The 16,690-nt window shown below is 43.2% G+C and overlaps 1 protein-coding gene and 1 long non-coding RNA gene across 20 annotated transcripts in view; one reads left to right on the plus strand and one right to left on the minus strand.

Annotated features, from left to right (window-relative positions):
• Nucleotides 1-16,690, minus strand: part of LPP (LIM domain containing preferred translocation partner in lipoma) — a 321,563-nt gene that overhangs the window by 116,068 nt on the left and 188,805 nt on the right. For all 19 annotated transcript variants that reach the window (XM_031603428.2, XM_090147412.1, XM_031603427.2 and 16 more), the window contains one exon: nucleotides 12,350-13,015. In XM_031603428.2, the coding sequence (XP_031459288.2) occupies nucleotides 12,350-13,015 (666 nt within the window). The remainder of the gene's footprint in view (nucleotides 1-12,349; nucleotides 13,016-16,690) is intronic.
• LOC149916627 (uncharacterized) overlaps nucleotides 103-16,690 on the plus strand; it is a 28,415-nt gene continuing 11,827 nt past the window's right edge. Inside the window, exon 1 of the long non-coding RNA XR_016469663.1 lies at nucleotides 103-6,271. This is a non-coding gene — a long non-coding RNA (uncharacterized LOC149916627). The remainder of the gene's footprint in view (nucleotides 6,272-16,690) is intronic.

Here is a 16,690-nt window from a genome sequence, read left to right on the forward strand (position 1 = left end):
GCCATTTAAGAGTGGCTGAACAATCCTGAACACCAGGGCAACAACATTCATCTTCCTCCTCACTTCCCAGATTCCTTGTACCTAGCTTGCATAAAACACAGGGATGTGTGAGTAACAGAGAAGCCCAGGAGGCTGGTAGCAGCGCCCTATTTCCCTGGCCTTTCCTCCTGCCTGGCAACAAAACAAAACAGGCACTTAGGCCACGGTACTGTCTCTTCACCAAAGTCTTCAGGCTTAGACAAGGTCAGAATGCTGTTCCTCAAGGCTAGCATGTATATATCACATGGTCCAAGAGCTAATTCATCCTTAAAACTCTATGGCTTGGTTAATTAAATCATTCTCCATCTCTGAGACGACCGTTTTATCTCCCCAGCACAGGTACCTTGCTGTCCCCGTGACACTGCATCGGGACACAGACCGGTGGAGGAAAAAACCACGTGGCCACTGCCCATGTGAGCCTGGCAGAGCTACTTTCCCTCTGTGAGTATGGGGAAAAGACTACAAAAGCGGGATACAGCTACGTGCCTTTTAGAGGCTTTGTGAAGAATTTAGTTAAGATTCACAAGAGAGCTCTGAAAATATAAAAAAAACAACATAAATGATAAAATTTAACTGTTTTTAATGATGAATACCCACAGTTTTGAGAGGTCTTTTCTTAGTCTCCATACAAAGGTGCAAAAATATCCTTCATTGCAAATAACCACTCTGCCTGCTGTGAGAGGCTATGCACATGATTCCAATTGCCTTTCACAAAGAAAACAAGAATAACATTTTGCATTTATAGACTTTAAAGCTACTTTGCAGACAATCAAGTCTCAAAACCCCCACTGTGATACAAGAGGCAAACAATATACCTGTTTTACACAGGAAACTAAGAGTCAAAAATATTGAACTGCCTTGCCTGAAGCCAGAAATGAGACATTTGAGAATTCAGACACACTAGCGAGATCTATCCAGACCCACATTTGCTCACTTGCTCTTCTTAACAAACTGTTTACCATTCCACTTCCATACAGCAAAGTATACTCAGTGCACAACACAAATGGCACCAGCGTTTATCTGCATTACCTACACATTTAACTTTCTGTAGGTGCCTCTACTGACCACAGAATGTGCCTGGGATTGCGTTAGGCCACTTATTCAATTTCCTCGCATGTGTGGCAGTGGAAAAGTTGTTGACAACTAAAAGTTAACCAAACGTGTATTTTTAGAACCTAAGTCCGACGTTCTAGTGTCTGGACTCATAACTACCCATTTCTCTGACATTAAGCTGAGCCACCACATGAGAAAATTGCTAGAATGATAGTATTTCCAGGGCACACTGAGTCACTGTCCGACATCTAAAATGGGAAATAAAATAATTTCTCAGAAATTGTCAGCACAGTGGGAGGCAAAGTTTGCAGGAACTCAGCTTGTATAGAAAAATTCAGGTTTCTACTTTAAAACAGGTCCCTGGGCACTAAGCACACTTTTTTTTTAATTACCAAATGATAGAAAAACAATTAGGTCCCATGGTGTTATTTCCTGACATTATCTCATATTTAGAACAATTATTAAGCAACACTAGCAAAATGATAATGGCGATAACCAGGGAGCAGCAGGAGAAGGACCATGCAGACTCAGAAACACACATCCTTTTTTGCTTTGATCTGATCCATCCCAGTGAGGAGCTGAGGTCCCTGCCTGGAGACACTTCTCGTCCTGTCCCTGAAGAAGGATGCTCGTGAACCTCATTCCCCTCCACAGCAGAAATTCCCAACCCTAGCCAGACCACCTTGGCTTGCCTCCTCACTGGCACATGGGGAATGCTAATGTTGCAGAGCAAGAAAGTCCCTAGAGCAATAGTTTTCTTCCTCTTAATTTGCATATCATTTTTTTCTTCCCTTGGAAGTGCAGGCCTCCGCATAATGAATTTAAGCTTCTGACAACAAGCTCTCATCGACTGGGAACTACAGCTCTGAAGTAATTTGCTGACACTGAGGGTTTTCAAGGTGAAAGCCACCGATCTCCTGTGCAGGTATGGGAGAGCCTGTCCGCAGGACAAGCCTCTGCAGTCCCAATGTTAATGATTAACTTCTAAATGGAAGCAGAAGGGTTGATGAGGGTTTATATGGCTGCATATCCTTCGTATCCTTTTTAAAAGGAGAAACAGATGTTTCCAAAGACCACAAACTTCCACTCCACAAATCTCAGCCTGTTACCTTGAGGCAGGGAGTTCCAAGAGGCTGAATTAAAAAACAAATTAATTGTTTTGCTGGAAGGTTAAGAAAAGAGCACGGAGATTCAGAGATTGGATGCATTCCCTTAGACAGCAGTACATCTTCCTGCTCGGAAGGCAGCAGAAGGCATGGGAAAACCCTGTCCTGCCACCAATTTCAGCAGGTAATCAGGGGCTTCAAGACTGCCAACCCAGCTGCAGAGGAGCACTGGAAAGCGTTCTCCTCTCTCAGTGACATGCTCTCAAGTTTAAATCTCCTCTCACCTGTCTGTACATGCTCTGGACTTCTTCACTAGCATTAATTTAAATTTATAAACAAACACCAGATACTACCTGCTTGTGTAATGCCAAAGAAGTTCATTTATCTGGGATGTTTGGTTCTCCCCCACCTTTTCTCACTCATTTTAAATTGATACGATCTTGATTAAAAAAAAAAAAAAAGTGGCACTTTTGAGTGCTGCCTTCAGATATTCATTTGTATGCATTTTCCATCTTTTAACTAACAAAAAAACAGGGGGAAAAGTTAATTTTGCTGTAGCAGCCTGTTGTGATATAAATAAAAATAATAGGTGCGTTCACAGATTTTGAACTTTTTACAGCCACTGCTGCAAAAAGCAATTTTAATTTATAACCACGGAGTCTTGCAAAACATATAACGAAGACATAATAAAATGGAATGTTTATCCTGTGGCTCCCATTAGACCTCTTCCGTTCGATGGTTGTAACTAATGACTTGTTTTTCCACTTTTGTATTGGAAGCCTTATTATTGGGCTGCACAGAGCATACCTTATTTGATTTCCCTAGCAATGCCTGCACCTCTCACTGAAGCCTGCAATTAGATGTTTATGAAATAATATTGAAAAGCTGCATAATCTTGTCTGTGGTCAAAAATTAAAACAAAAAAAAAAAGCCAGCGACCAAACAGCCCTGTTGGTATAATATTATACCGAGTACAATAGACTAATGTTCACTCCAGTGCATGTGTCCTTTTGAGTAACCACTTCTATCTGACAACCTTTTTTTGGCAGCAGAACACACTGTACTTTTTGGATAATTGACTGTGGAATATAGTGCTGTTTACTCAAAAGCAGGTCACACAGAACTGAGCTTCCAGTTGTCTTTATCCTTTTACCTTTCTTATCTTCATGCCTCAACACTGAATTTCTTTTAATTACATGTGGTTTTAATTGCTGTACTGGACTTATTCATCGAAAGGTGATCTGGTGGTGAAAGAGTAAAGAATGGTGGGAAGCTGAATTCAGATTTGAAAACTAGATGTGGAGATATTATTGGTGAGCTGACACAGATACAACCCCAAACGTTCACTTCCAACTCTGTTACCTGCAGGGTCACGTTTGCATGCAGCATAACAGCATAGTTTCTCTAGTCTTAAAATCAACAGGATGGTTTCACCCACCACTTGCTCACTGATCTGGAAATTCAACAGTGGCAAAGCCCCCATTTGAAGCTCAAACCTTGGGGGACGGGCACTCTTAGAGAAATGATGTGGAAACATGGAGAAGTTGTGAAAAATCCTGACCAGGGTAAGTGCAGTTAAGGAAATGGGTTCAGGAGAAAGTTCCATCTGAAGTGTTCAAATGAGGCAGTGAAAGAACTGATGTGTTTCTAAAGATTTTCTTGGGATGCAGCCTAAGGGAAAAGAGGTCACAAGCGTTGCTTAACAGGAGAGAGAATGGGCTTTGATGGTGCAAAGGGAACAGAAGAGCCTTCTAACACAGGCTGGAGAAGGCGGTGCAAGCACCTCCCTGATGCAGATCATCAGACAGAGAACCACGGGGGTCACTCAAGACCTGAAGCTTGCAAAATACTTGTGTAACTTGGCTTTGCAAGAGTACAGATGTCACAGGGCACTAATTTACAAGAGGCTTCTTCTGTAGTGTAAGACTGGAAAATAACCCCTCAGGCTTTCTGGTGATAGCCTGGATGGAATCTGCCAGTGCAAACACACAGCAGGAGCTTCCCTGGTCATTTATGCAGTTTTTCCTCTGAAAAAGTCGTGAGTTTTCACTTCAAGCTCTCAGAGCAACAACAGAAAAGGAGGTGATTCACTTAATGAGTGAGCAGCTCTCACAAAGCCAGAGGAAACCCCTGAAAGGGAACATCCTTCAGGTGTTCTAAAATACACTCTAACTAGGAATTAATGGAATGAATGTGATTATATCTCATCTGCTCTATTACAGCCCAGGTGTGGTTCCATTTTACTGATGACTAAAGTAATCCTAATACGTCAGTTTAAGTTACTGCCGATTCATTTGAGGAAATTTTGTTTGTTTAGAAAAGAACTTTAACTGGCGGGGATGAATGATACTGATGATGATAATTCATCTGTCTGTGCTGGTGCTAAAACACACAGTGGAAAATCCTTGCTAATGCTAGATTGATCAGCTAACACACAGCAGATCCGCTCTTCTAATTTGTTTCACGTAGCTGACTTCAGACAGCACACTGCACTCTGCACTATTTTGAGGTTTCATGTAAAACAAAGTCTATTAGCGTGGATAAAGAGCAATATGAGTACTATTCTACTACAAGAAAGAGTTTGCCTGATGGCTTTTTTTTTTTCCAAGCAGAGAGAATACACTGTGTTTGGAACAAAGAAAAAAATGTGATCGGAAAGTTTAGAGCCCTTAAATTAATTCCCTAGACAAAAAGTTGAGGCATCATATTCATAACATCATGTTATGTAACTTGCACTGGAGCCAGGCAGCTACTAAGTGAAATAGTATGAGTTATAAAAGCAAAATATTATTGTGAAAACAATTTTACAACTTCATAATTCACTATTATTTTCATTTAAGAACAAAGCTGTCAGTACAACTGCAAATTCTGTTTTCCTTGCAGGAGTTCTTTCAGCTGGTGATAGGAAACCTTTTTTTTTTTTTTCTTTCCCCCAGAGGCTGCTATTCCACTTAATATACTGCATTTCTTTACAGTTATACAGAGGTAAATCTGAACAGGAAGTCTGTTACATGGGTGCCTAAGCAAGTTTAATATCAGAACATTTATGATCAATAAATGTAAACATATATTATCAATTATTTCTTATTACTCTTGGAGGAAGAAATACTACATCAGCACGCAGAATAGACTACTTTCTACTCTTTATAACCAAGAATTTATTTTAAGAGGGAACCCACACGGCTTGCACTTCTCACAAGGCACCGTGATCAGCTCACAGAGGTATCTGGCTCAAGGTTGTGGTTGTCCACAACCACACCTATCAATGGAAAAGTGAATCACCTTTTCAACTGCGCACAGCTCCCTACCCAAACTTGGTGCTTTGTAACAGACCATTGCTATGATATTTGTGCACATTCCATTAAGAACTGGATTAAGACCACAAATATGTTTCACAGAGCTCAGTAGGAAAATCACATCGGCATGGGCCAATCCATTCCAAATGACATAACCAAAAATACCCCATTAGCCAAAGCAACACTATGAACAGAGCAGTTCCTTGTCAGGAACCAGTATTACTGTCAGGTCATTAGCCCTGAGTTTCACACCAATAAAGCAGCCAGAGCTCTTCTTGCCTCAAGCAGAGAAGCTGCCCAGAGACACCGAGATGCTCCCTGTCTACTTCTTTTCCCCAGCTCTCTCAGTGGTTTAGTGCCTAAGCTTGGGCAAGTTTCCTTGCTCATTTATGTCCTAGTAATCAACTTGGCAATAACAAATTATTTGATAGGAGAACTACTATGCATTTCAGCATTCTGTCTTTGGAAGAATTGCAATGCGGTTGGACACGAACACATTTTAAAACAACAAAAATCAGCTCCTCCAGTAATCAGCAGCACCATCACACACAACAGCCAGAGTATGCCTGTGAATTAATTAAATTGCACTCACTTTCATGGGTTCTGCTTTTAGAATCGAAAGCTGTAAACTGAAAGCAAGCCCAACTGTCCTTGCCTCATCAGCTGCAGAGCATGCTGCCCACCAGAGACCAGAGCTCAGATGGCCCCAGGGCTCAAGCAATTACTGCTGCCCAGAAACCAGACAGCCTCCTCAACAGATGTTTCTTCTCACCCTAGGTAAGTATCTGCTGACTACATTTTATGGCCACAGATAAAATATACTTAGCCGTTAGACTGTGACACAACCTGACAGCATCTGTCAATGCAGACACTTGGCTATCAAGGGTTAAACAGCACAGGAACAGAGCCCTTAATTAACTTCAAGGCTGCCCCATTCCTTATCATGTATGGAGGCATTGTCTTCAGCTTATTTTAAGAAGGAGCAAGAAAGAACATCCACGTATTATGTTAAAAGCCTCTTTCTCAATTATTCCTCCTTTATTACAAACCCAGTGTGGCTGAACAAAGGCTAAAACTCAAAAACTTGCAAAAAAAAAAAAAGACAGCTGTAAATTTAAGTTGGTTTCTCAGTGTATGCTGACCTGACTTACTCCCTTAATTACAGGATCCCTGTTATCTTTAACTTCAAGGTAAGTATTTGGCAATTCTGAGTTTCTCTGTGATTCCTAAGAGACAAATCTGATGAATTTGTGTCATCAGCCAGTTCTGCTAATAAAAGAAGCATTTAAAATAATACCAATACAATATAAAGAATCAAATGTAAAGTTCTGAAACAAGAATGGTAGGCATTTATTTTTAGGTGAGAATTGGGCTCTTTCAAAAGTTTAGGCTGTAAGAGAGACTGTGCCAGATTCCTGTAGTAAAGATCAGCAAGCCGTTACGAAATCATCTCTTTGCAACTCTTCCCAACCTGAAAATTCTGAAGAAACTCACAAAGATTCTGGTGCAGAGATCTGTATTATCTTTGAGTGAAAAATACCGTTCTCAGTACCACAGAGTGCCAACAAGTCCCAACTCTGATCTGCTCCTCACAGTGTGAGACACCACTGTCTTCTTCCCCTCCTCCTCATTTGAACAGAAGCAACACAACATTTAATTTAATCCACCCAGAAGCAATGACAGAGTCAGCAGCTGATATACAGCTAGTGCTGGTTAGAACTCAGAAATACTGTTTTATGAAGAATGTCAACATTTTGACATTCGTTGCTATTCTCAGGGTAGAACTGCATATTCATCTGGGAAATTTAAAATGTCACATCGAAATCGCAAATTCAATCCTGAATTTTGGAATTTCACCTTTTATTTCACTTTACATTATCGTTCTGTCTCTTTTTAATGTATTCAGTACCAGACTGCAACATTTTAAATAACTTTTTAATTTGATATGGTTTTGTTTCAACATTGTATGGGCAATTACTGGCTTGCATTGACAGAAAACCAGCTTGAGCTACCATTTCACACTGTCCCTGAATCCTACCCAGTGGAAAGCTATTGACTTGGGTGCAGAGATGATGTTCTGGGGGAGAAGATACTTGTGGGGAGGGAGGTGGCAAACACTAAGCCGCCTGCCTTTGTGCACAAGCAAAAAGCTAAGCTAAGGAAGGCTACATCCTGAGACAGCAGGAGGATGTCTGGCAGATTGCATTTACTCATCTGCAGAGAACAAAAAATTCCTAGCCACTAGATTAACAGCAAACAGCAAGAGCATTAGTCTCAGTTCAAACACAAGAGCTGGAGGTATTATTTTATGTGAGTGATGGCAGACCGTAAAAATTATTAAACCAGTGCAAGAGAAGTGCATCAGTCATAGCAAAGGACACTGTTGAGCAGATGTTTCTGAGGCAAAGATGAAACTTCCAAGCAAATGTCTCCATCACAGATATTAAATCAGTGGAAAAACTGACAAAAGCTGTGTAAAATGAGAAAACAGCGAGCCGTCACAGCCCTCTTTTGGGTATTGCAAGTTTCATGAGACCTGTTAATGCTGGTTGCAGTAGGCAGCAAAGAAACACCACGTCCAGCAGCACGGAAAGGATGCAGTGGTCAAGGTCTGCTAACCACAAGTGACCATCATCACCTAAGCCATGCCAAAAGTGTAAGCTGCCTCATTAGCTTTATCTCCCCCCCTCTGCCATAGTTTCTCCTTTTAATTTCCATAGTGCTCACTGAAAAAACTGTGCACAGGGCTGGAAGGCCATTTGAAGTGGTTATCCTGCTCCTCATGCACTACTAGTGCATTAGTTCCTTTGGGAGGGAACATGGTTCCTCAGGACAATGAGTAGATTCAGAAATAGGAAGGAGAATTCATGGGATCCAAGATCCAAGAAGTTTAGACCTCCTGGATGTCTACAGGGGCCACTCCTCAAATGCACCAGGAAATACACAAGAGAGGTCCACAAATGTTGAGAAATTTTCCATTTCCCATTAAAATCAAAAAAATCAAAGTCTGAATGCAGGAAAAAAAAACACCCTCAAGCACAAAAATACCCATCAAGGCCAATCATTCTGTCCAAGATGTCATTAGACAAAAATACAAAGGTTAGGGCTACAAGGGGCTGAGCCTTCATAGACTCGCATGAATGAGCTAGAATGCAAGCTGCAGTGGATGCTAATGAATTTAGCACCCATAGCGTGCTTTCTCCTGGTCCACAAAGATATGCAGTAGTATCTCAGAAACACTACAACATAACATTCAAGTTGGATAATAGGAAAAGCTGCTTCTTCAGAAGAGTGGATGAGCACTGGGCTCAAGCTGCCCAGGGAGATGGTGGAGTCACCATTCAAGAATCATGGAGATGTGGCACTGAGGGATGTGGTTTAATGGAAAATATTGATGATATGTGGACAGTTGGACTAGATGATCTTGGAAGTCTTTTCCAATATTAACAATTCTATGACAACCAAAACCAGTGAAAGGACCTAGAGTTACTGGATGATATGAAGGGTATTTGGTGATTTGGCCAACTTGTTTTGGTGATGTGTTGGTTAATGGTAGGAGTTTCTTCAACTGTTTTGGCCACTAGGCAAACCTGCAAAAATCCTCTCTCTGTGCTTTTGCCATTTTTTTTCCCTGCTGTGGACATCTTTGTGGCAAAAATCATTATGCCTAATGAGTCACTCTGGTCTACTGCTTGCTGACTTCTGACAGAGGAGGTGTTAAGAAAGAGCCTTCACACTTTGATTTGATCTGAAAGGACACAGCATGAAGCCAGCCCACTGTATCACAAGTTTCTGTGATGGTTTTGTAACAACTCTTGTACTGTTCAGAGATCCCCACTATCAGTGACCAAAAAGAGAAAGCTACTGAGATTTCTGGCCAGGGATGTCTGCAAAGTGTATGAAGGTTTGAATGAGGATATGCACTTCACTAGTTCATTTCCTAACTAGAACTTGGGCATTAATGCTAAGTGCAATGCAACAAAGAATTAAATGCAGAGAGGTTTCACATGCACAACTCTCACTCCCAAAAGTGGCCCAAGGACAGAATGCACCAGAGCTGTCTGTGACTAAAGCTCATTATTCTCAGTGGGCCTTAAGAACCCATAGAGATTATTTGCTGTTCCCATACCAGTCCAGATTTATTTTGGATCAGCAGCGACCTCAATGTAATTAGTACACAGTGGAAAGCACAGTGCCACAGTATTGTTGACCTTTTCTACACAGAATGCAAAATATAAATCAAGATGTTTTTTAATTAGTTGGGGGGTTTTTTGGTCATTACAAATCCTAAACGAATTGAATGAAAAAATCCTACTCAGTGACAGGTCACAGTTGATGTTAGAATTAAGGCTCATGAATTTCTAATCTGAGATGGATTTGTTAAGATTTCTTTAATATTTTCTGCACAAAATGTGTTCGAAATTAAGAATGCATTTCTCTGAATACATTTGGAAACAATTCAGTGTTTTAAGATGACTCCATTGCAAGAGAAAAAATATCTAAAAGGTATTCTTGCATTTTAAGTGGTAACACCTGCTTTTTAAAAAACTCTGGCTTCTCAGTTCATTCTCCTTAACTGAAAGACCTCAAACCAACCCTGAAAAGACAGAACACAATGTATTTTCATGTAGAAAACTGATTCTGATTTTTGTTGTGCTGTAGCCAACAAATAGATTTACAGCAATAATTCTCCCTATCAGAACTAACAAAGCCTTCCATGTTTTTTTCCTTTTAAATAATTCCAAAAGCTGCTTTTATGAATGAGACTGCAAAGGAAGAGAAGAACATTCAGTAAAAACAGACAATACTACTTCACTGGCAAAGCCCACAGTGCTTTATTACTGAGCACATCCTACCAGACTGCAAGATCATCTTCAATTCTTTACCAATCAAACTGTGCATTTTACAAAGCAGCAATCAAGCAATTTGCACCACCATGTCAGAGAACCATTGTAAGTTCAAGGTGAAACAGGCAGTAATGCAAATATTCAGCAGGTTAGAAGAGAACTAAGTTCTGGAGGAATTTATCACCAAGCAGATCGTAGTTTGTTTTGCAGAAATAAGTTATTTTTATAGAGATACGCACTTACAATTTTTATGTGTATTTGCAAATGTCACGTGCACACAAACATATATGTAAATATGTATCTATATGTGTACACAAAACCTCAAACTTGAACTAAATTAAATTGTCCCTCCAGCTTTGTAATGCAAATGAGACTTGTGCTGTTTGTGGTTCAAGATGACTTGCGTTTCCATAGAGATGCTGACTGAACTAAAGTTTTTAATTTTTTTTTTATATGTATGAGCCTATTTGTATCTATACAAATCTAAATACATATCTGCTATAGCTCAGCATTTCTTCAGTGACTCCATTGGAAGCACATCAATTTACACCTGTTAAGGCTATGTGCAAGTTTCCTACCTCTCACTACTTTCCAATCTAAGCTCTGTACCAGGCACCTGCAGAGTTGAGTTTATTGCTTTTCTCCTCACTTCTTGGTAAGGAAAGGGAAAAAACTCACGGACAGTATATCAAGGAGTTCTCATTTATTATCCTGCCCTAGCCAGCAGTGCGTTCACCACCTCCCCACGTGGGCTTGGTGTCTTGGCCCTCAGGTGCAGCCAAACCCCATCATACAGAAAGATCACACAAAGCTGAGGCCCTATAAGCCCCTAGAGCCACATTTGATGTGACCACCAGAAGTGACATGGGCCAGCCCATGCTGACATCTGGGCACAGAAGCCAAGCAATTTAACTTTGTTTGGTATCTCCTTTGGTTTATAAGGCCCAAATGCACATTGAAGTGATTGGATGCCACTTACCTTGCTGCCACCTGAGAGGGAAATCAGAGCACCCACAGCACTGTGTGAGAACTCATTTCCATGTGGTTTTTCAGTGATAAGTGATTTTTAAACAGTGACGCACAAGAGGTCAACCTCCAGAATTGCTCTGAACCACAACCGAAAACAGTGCCTTCTGTACCTCCTATCTACATAAGATCAACAAATTCTCCAGTGAGCCAAAGATGCCCATGAGCACTCAGAGGAAACGTTGACTCCCATTTGATCTTGGGAGAGCCCTGAAGGAAAGACCCAAGTGCACTAACACCACACAGACGTATTGCTGACGATTAAATCGTGTGAGGGCATGTTGCAGGGATGGAGCTGCTCCCACCCCGCAGGGTGAGCTGCAATAACACCAACACTGCTGTCTCACCCTATGAGGCTGACGCAAGTTGTAAGCCCCCAAAAGCTTATTTCCAAGCCACAGGAGAGCTCCCTGTTTCCAAAAGCCACATGGAGGGGGACTACTTTCTGTACTCTTCTCCATTTCCTTCCCTTTGTCAAACAAAGGTGTGGCTTACACACCTATCACCCCACTGACTCCAACAGTGCACAGTGAAAGGGCCAACCAGCAAGGTTTGAAAACCTTGGCCAGCCTTCTGATGTAGGCATGGAGATGTGGGGCAGAGGAGATGAGTTGCTGTGACCCCACTGCTCATGTGCCCTCAGCCCTGACCCTAGGGAAAAGGAGCTGTAGCTGCTTGGGACCCACGGAATGCCATTTAATTCCATGTGCTGCCTTTGAAGAAGGCTCTTGCACTCCCCCCAAGAATCACAGAATGGCTTGGGTTGGAAGAAATCTCAAAGACCATCAAGTTCCAACCCCATGCTGTGGGCAGAGTTGCCAACTGCTAGATCAAGCACCAGCTCAGGCTGCCCAGAGCCCCATCCAGCCTAGCCTTGAGCACCTCCAGGGATGGGGCATCCGCAGCTTCCCTGGACAGCCCATGCCAGCACCTCACCAATCTCTCTGTATAAGGGTGACCAACGAGCGCTGACATCTCCTACCTTTTGCTGCAGCGGCTGCGGGGCCAGCACTGGGTCTGTGATGTAGGTCTTCTTTGTGCCAGGAGGCTGGTACAGCCCAGAAGGAGCCTGGCCCACGGTGTTACTGCTAGGATATGCTGGCTCAACCTTCCAGGTGCTCTGTGGCATGTAGGGTGCTTCAGAGCCATTCCTCCCTCCATATCCGCCGTAATACGGGTCCTGGTAGCGGCCTTGCTGAGGTGCATAGCCATAGCTGGGCTCTGAAGGACGGGCAGGCGGTGGGGCATAACCGTAGTCGGGCCCACGGTGCTGTGGGGAGCCATACTGCTGGGCACCGGGCGGGCGGGCCGGTGGGGCTGCATAGGGCTGGCCAGGCCCCAGGCTGCCATAGTGCGTGGGCTGCGGGCCGGGCGGCTGGTAGTGAGGGCTGGGCTGTGCCGTCCTCACCTGGACGTTGAAGGTCGGGCGGCTGGGTGTGGAGGCTGTGGTGTAGGAGGCCGGAACCGGCTGAGGCTTCAGGGTGCCAATGGGAGTGACTGGGATGGGTGCCGGCTGGCCAGGCCCCTTGGCTGTGGACTTCTTGGTGGCGGTGAGGGGAGGTTGGTTGGGAATGATCATCCGCTTGTGGCCGGTGACAGGGGTGGACACGGACGGGGTGGTGGCAGCAGAGCTGGAGGTCCCAGAGCCCTAGGAGTGAACAAAGAGCCGCAGTGTCAGCAGGACGGTTCATTCAGCATTGGGTCAAAAGCAGAAGGGTTAAGAGGGAACAGGGTCTTACAGTAACATCTGCACAGCAAGTCAAACTGCTTAGGGAAGCAGGAATGTACCTTAAACTATGCATTATAAAATGGTAATAACAACCTTTTCCTGCTCTGACAGAACAGGGACAGCGCTGCTGCAGCCGAGCAGAACTGCCAGCCAGTGCCTTGTCTCTCCTTGGGGTTTCTTCCTCCACCTCAGAACAAACTCAAAAGCAATAAATGCAGGAGGAAAAAGGAGATTTGCAGGAGAATATCTAGCATGGCTAAATACATGTTCATGTGGAAATGAGAGCACTCAAAAGAAAGATAAATGCAATGCAAGTCTCTATGGAGACATGCAATTCTCCAGAGAGTACAGCCCCTGATACAGGGCTGCTTCTGACAGCAGAGGACAGCAAAACAGGATGGCCTGAAACCTTTGCTTGGATTGAAGCGTAACACAGAAGTGTCCCATATGAAATGGTTTCTGAAGATCATCATTAAATCTTTTCACTAAATCAAAGAAGAACAAAATTTTACTCCTAGACTTCAGGATTTGGTAAAATATCTGGCCTCTCCTTATTTTATTTCATCTTTAAAAGGGTCCTTGAGTTCCATCTCTTCCCATACACCTCAGAATTAAAGGCAGCATGAACAGTTTGATGGTATTCATTTGCTGTTGCACTTAGAATGATGGTTATATTTTATATAAGCTTTCTCCAGTGGGCTCAGTCTCACCCCAATCCTCTCAATAACCTGCAAGCTCAAGGGAGCCCTAAAATCAGACAAACTCATCTCATGCCCATGGCAGTGCTCGAACTAAAGCACACACCTCTTTTCCTTAAATGATCAGTCCTGTATCTGTCCCAAGGTATTCCTTGCTCCATGCAGACACTCTGGTCTGCATGCTCTGCTCATCTCCCTCTTGCTGGACCTGTTGGGCAGGGAACTGAGTGGTGGGGGCTCACCAGGGGCATCAGAGAAATCCTCTGCCTGGTCAGCAGGTGGCGGCAAGAAATTGCTGCCAAACCAGCACAGGCCAGTGGCTGGAGAAGACCTTCAAACACCCAGCACACTGAGCCTCCCAGTTACCAAATCACCACCCAGGTGGCAGCCACCACAGGTGAAGGGAGATAAGAACAAACCACTCAACTTCTCCTCCACAGCCCACAAAAAACTACCAAGTAATAAGGAAGATCTACTACACAATCGGTGACTCTTCCCTGGTGACAGGTGCAAAGATGTTTTTGCTGATGCACTGGTAAAGAACTTACTCCTGCAATCACACCTTCAGGGCAAACCTCCCACAAAGAATGAGCAAAACAACAGGCAAATAAGAGCATCAAGCTGGTTTTAGAGATGTAAAAGGTACGCATGCAGAGGTGGGGAAAAACAGACAGCATACTTCTGCTAGAGAAAAAAAAATGTCTTCATGTAGTCAAACCCTGACTTTACAAACAGATCCATGACGAGGCAATACATAGAAGAGATTTTGAAACTGAGAAAAATGAAGAGCTGAAGTGTATCTAGGCTTAGCTGCAAGGGCACAGGCAGGTTAAGGGTCTGTAGCCCTTCATTAGTATTGCCTAATTCTTCTGTTCCTGAAACACCTGGTGTGGAGCAGGCATCCCTCTACCTCTTCAGAGGACAACTGCACCAGTACTCAGTGCTAGCAAGAAATTTACTCCTTGAAGCAATTATTCCCTATGTCAGCTTGGCATTTAGTCCAGGAGTGCTAGAAATTTTCCCATTTCCTCACCTAGTTCATTCTTGTAAGTGACATTAGTTCGTCCACTTACTGTAATGGGATGAAAGGTCCACAATGCAGCACTGTGTAATTACCACCAGAGGAGCTTTTTTTTTTTTAAATGACAAGGGCACATCAGTGGGGAACGGGAAAGCCCAAAACAAAACATAATTCAGCTCTGTTCATCACATCTTATGTTTCTGAATGCGGACTCTGTAAGCAGATTATGACAGATTCCCAGTAAAGCTCTTGCGATGGAAGTCTGTTCCACATCAAGAACTGGGGGATTTCATTCTTGCATTGTTAGCATCCAGATAACATCGTTCATGCGTTGGTGTCAGTCTCCTGAAAGAACTGCAATACACCATAGGAACAATAACCCCTTCCTCCAAAATAACCTTTGCTGCCTATAGAATGGTACTCCGAGAGGATCTGAGCAACTTTCACACCCAACACCAACAAGATGTGCTGAGTCTCCCATCTTGCACAGAAGCCCAAATGAAGGAAGGCACCAAGGTGGGTCCTTGGGCCAGAGACCCAGCACTGCCAACACCATCATGGCAAAGGTTGGAGCTCAAAAGCACGGGCTGCATTGTGGCATTCAAACCGCAGTCAGCCTTGAGGAGGAGGAAGTTTGCATCAGTAGGAGTCCCCAGAGGCACCATGACTGACTAATTCTGAATTCCTCTGAGGGTGCTGGGCAAGTTTGTAATGAGAGCGTGGCTTGAGGGGGAGGAGGAGGGTGCAATGCTAGTTAATGTGGTGTAGCAGAGATATGGAACAGGTTGGAGGGAATTCAACACTTCTGGAACACTAATGATCTAGGGGGACACAAAGAGTAATGTTGGCTGTAGGTCTTGAATAAGGGCGCAGATGAGATATCACCATAAACCTCTGCTCTTTTGCTTGGGAGACAAGGGTGGCCACAGTCCAGCCTTCTGTATGGACTCAAATATCACCCCATGCTTAAACTTCTAGATTGTTAATTGATTACAAAAAGACATTACAAATGCACATGAACTATGCACAAGGCATGTGCAGAAGAATGAGAAAATGGCACTCAGACTCCACAAGGAAGAGCGATTTCAACAGCTGTCTGTTAGGTACTAGGATAGGAAAGACGGATGAGACTATAAGGATACTAAGTAGATGGAGAGGGAGTAATGAACAGAAAGCTGGAAAGGACTCCTGTGTCACTGGGTATAGTCCCAGCAATGACTGTCACAAACATTTCATCCAAACGAGTCCAAAGAACGCCTACCAGCGCAACAAAGTAGACTCATCCAAAAGCACATCGAAGTGACAGTTCAGAAGCATAAAAGCAAGAAGAAAAAGGATGGAGGAAAAGCAGGAAGAGAGGATTTACAGGAGTTCAGGCATCCCTTCCTTGAGCAGCTCCTGGACAGCTCATTTCAAAGCTGTGCTGCATTTGCAAATGACTAATACAGCCAAACACTCTCTCTGACATCCTCTAAGGACTGTTCTCAAAGGAAGACAGGCTTTCCTCTGCTCGCCATGCATTAGGTGAAACTGTCTGACACACTTCGCAAGTGCAAATTAGAACCACGCTACTTACCATCAGCCCATTCTTGCAAATTCATATTTGCAAAGAGAGCAAACTAGAAACCCCAGGTGCTGATAAGGCAGAGTTGTTAAGAGAAACTAGAGTAGGAAGGAGTTAAATTCAGAACCTCAACTACCACAAGTATTATACTACAAAATCTTTTTTTTTTTTTTTTTTTAAATGGGGAAAGCACAAGAGCCTGTTTAAATACAGATGGAAGTACCTAAATGCACTGCCTCTTCTACAAATGAATTACCCAGCAGTTCAAATAAAGGTGAACTAATACTGACAAAATCAAGTAGAACTCAATG

Source organism: Phasianus colchicus, chromosome 10, assembly GCF_987193195.1.
Source record: "Phasianus colchicus chromosome 10, bPhaCol1.hap1.1, whole genome shotgun sequence".
Lineage (NCBI taxonomy): Eukaryota > Metazoa > Chordata > Aves > Galliformes > Phasianidae > Phasianus > Phasianus colchicus.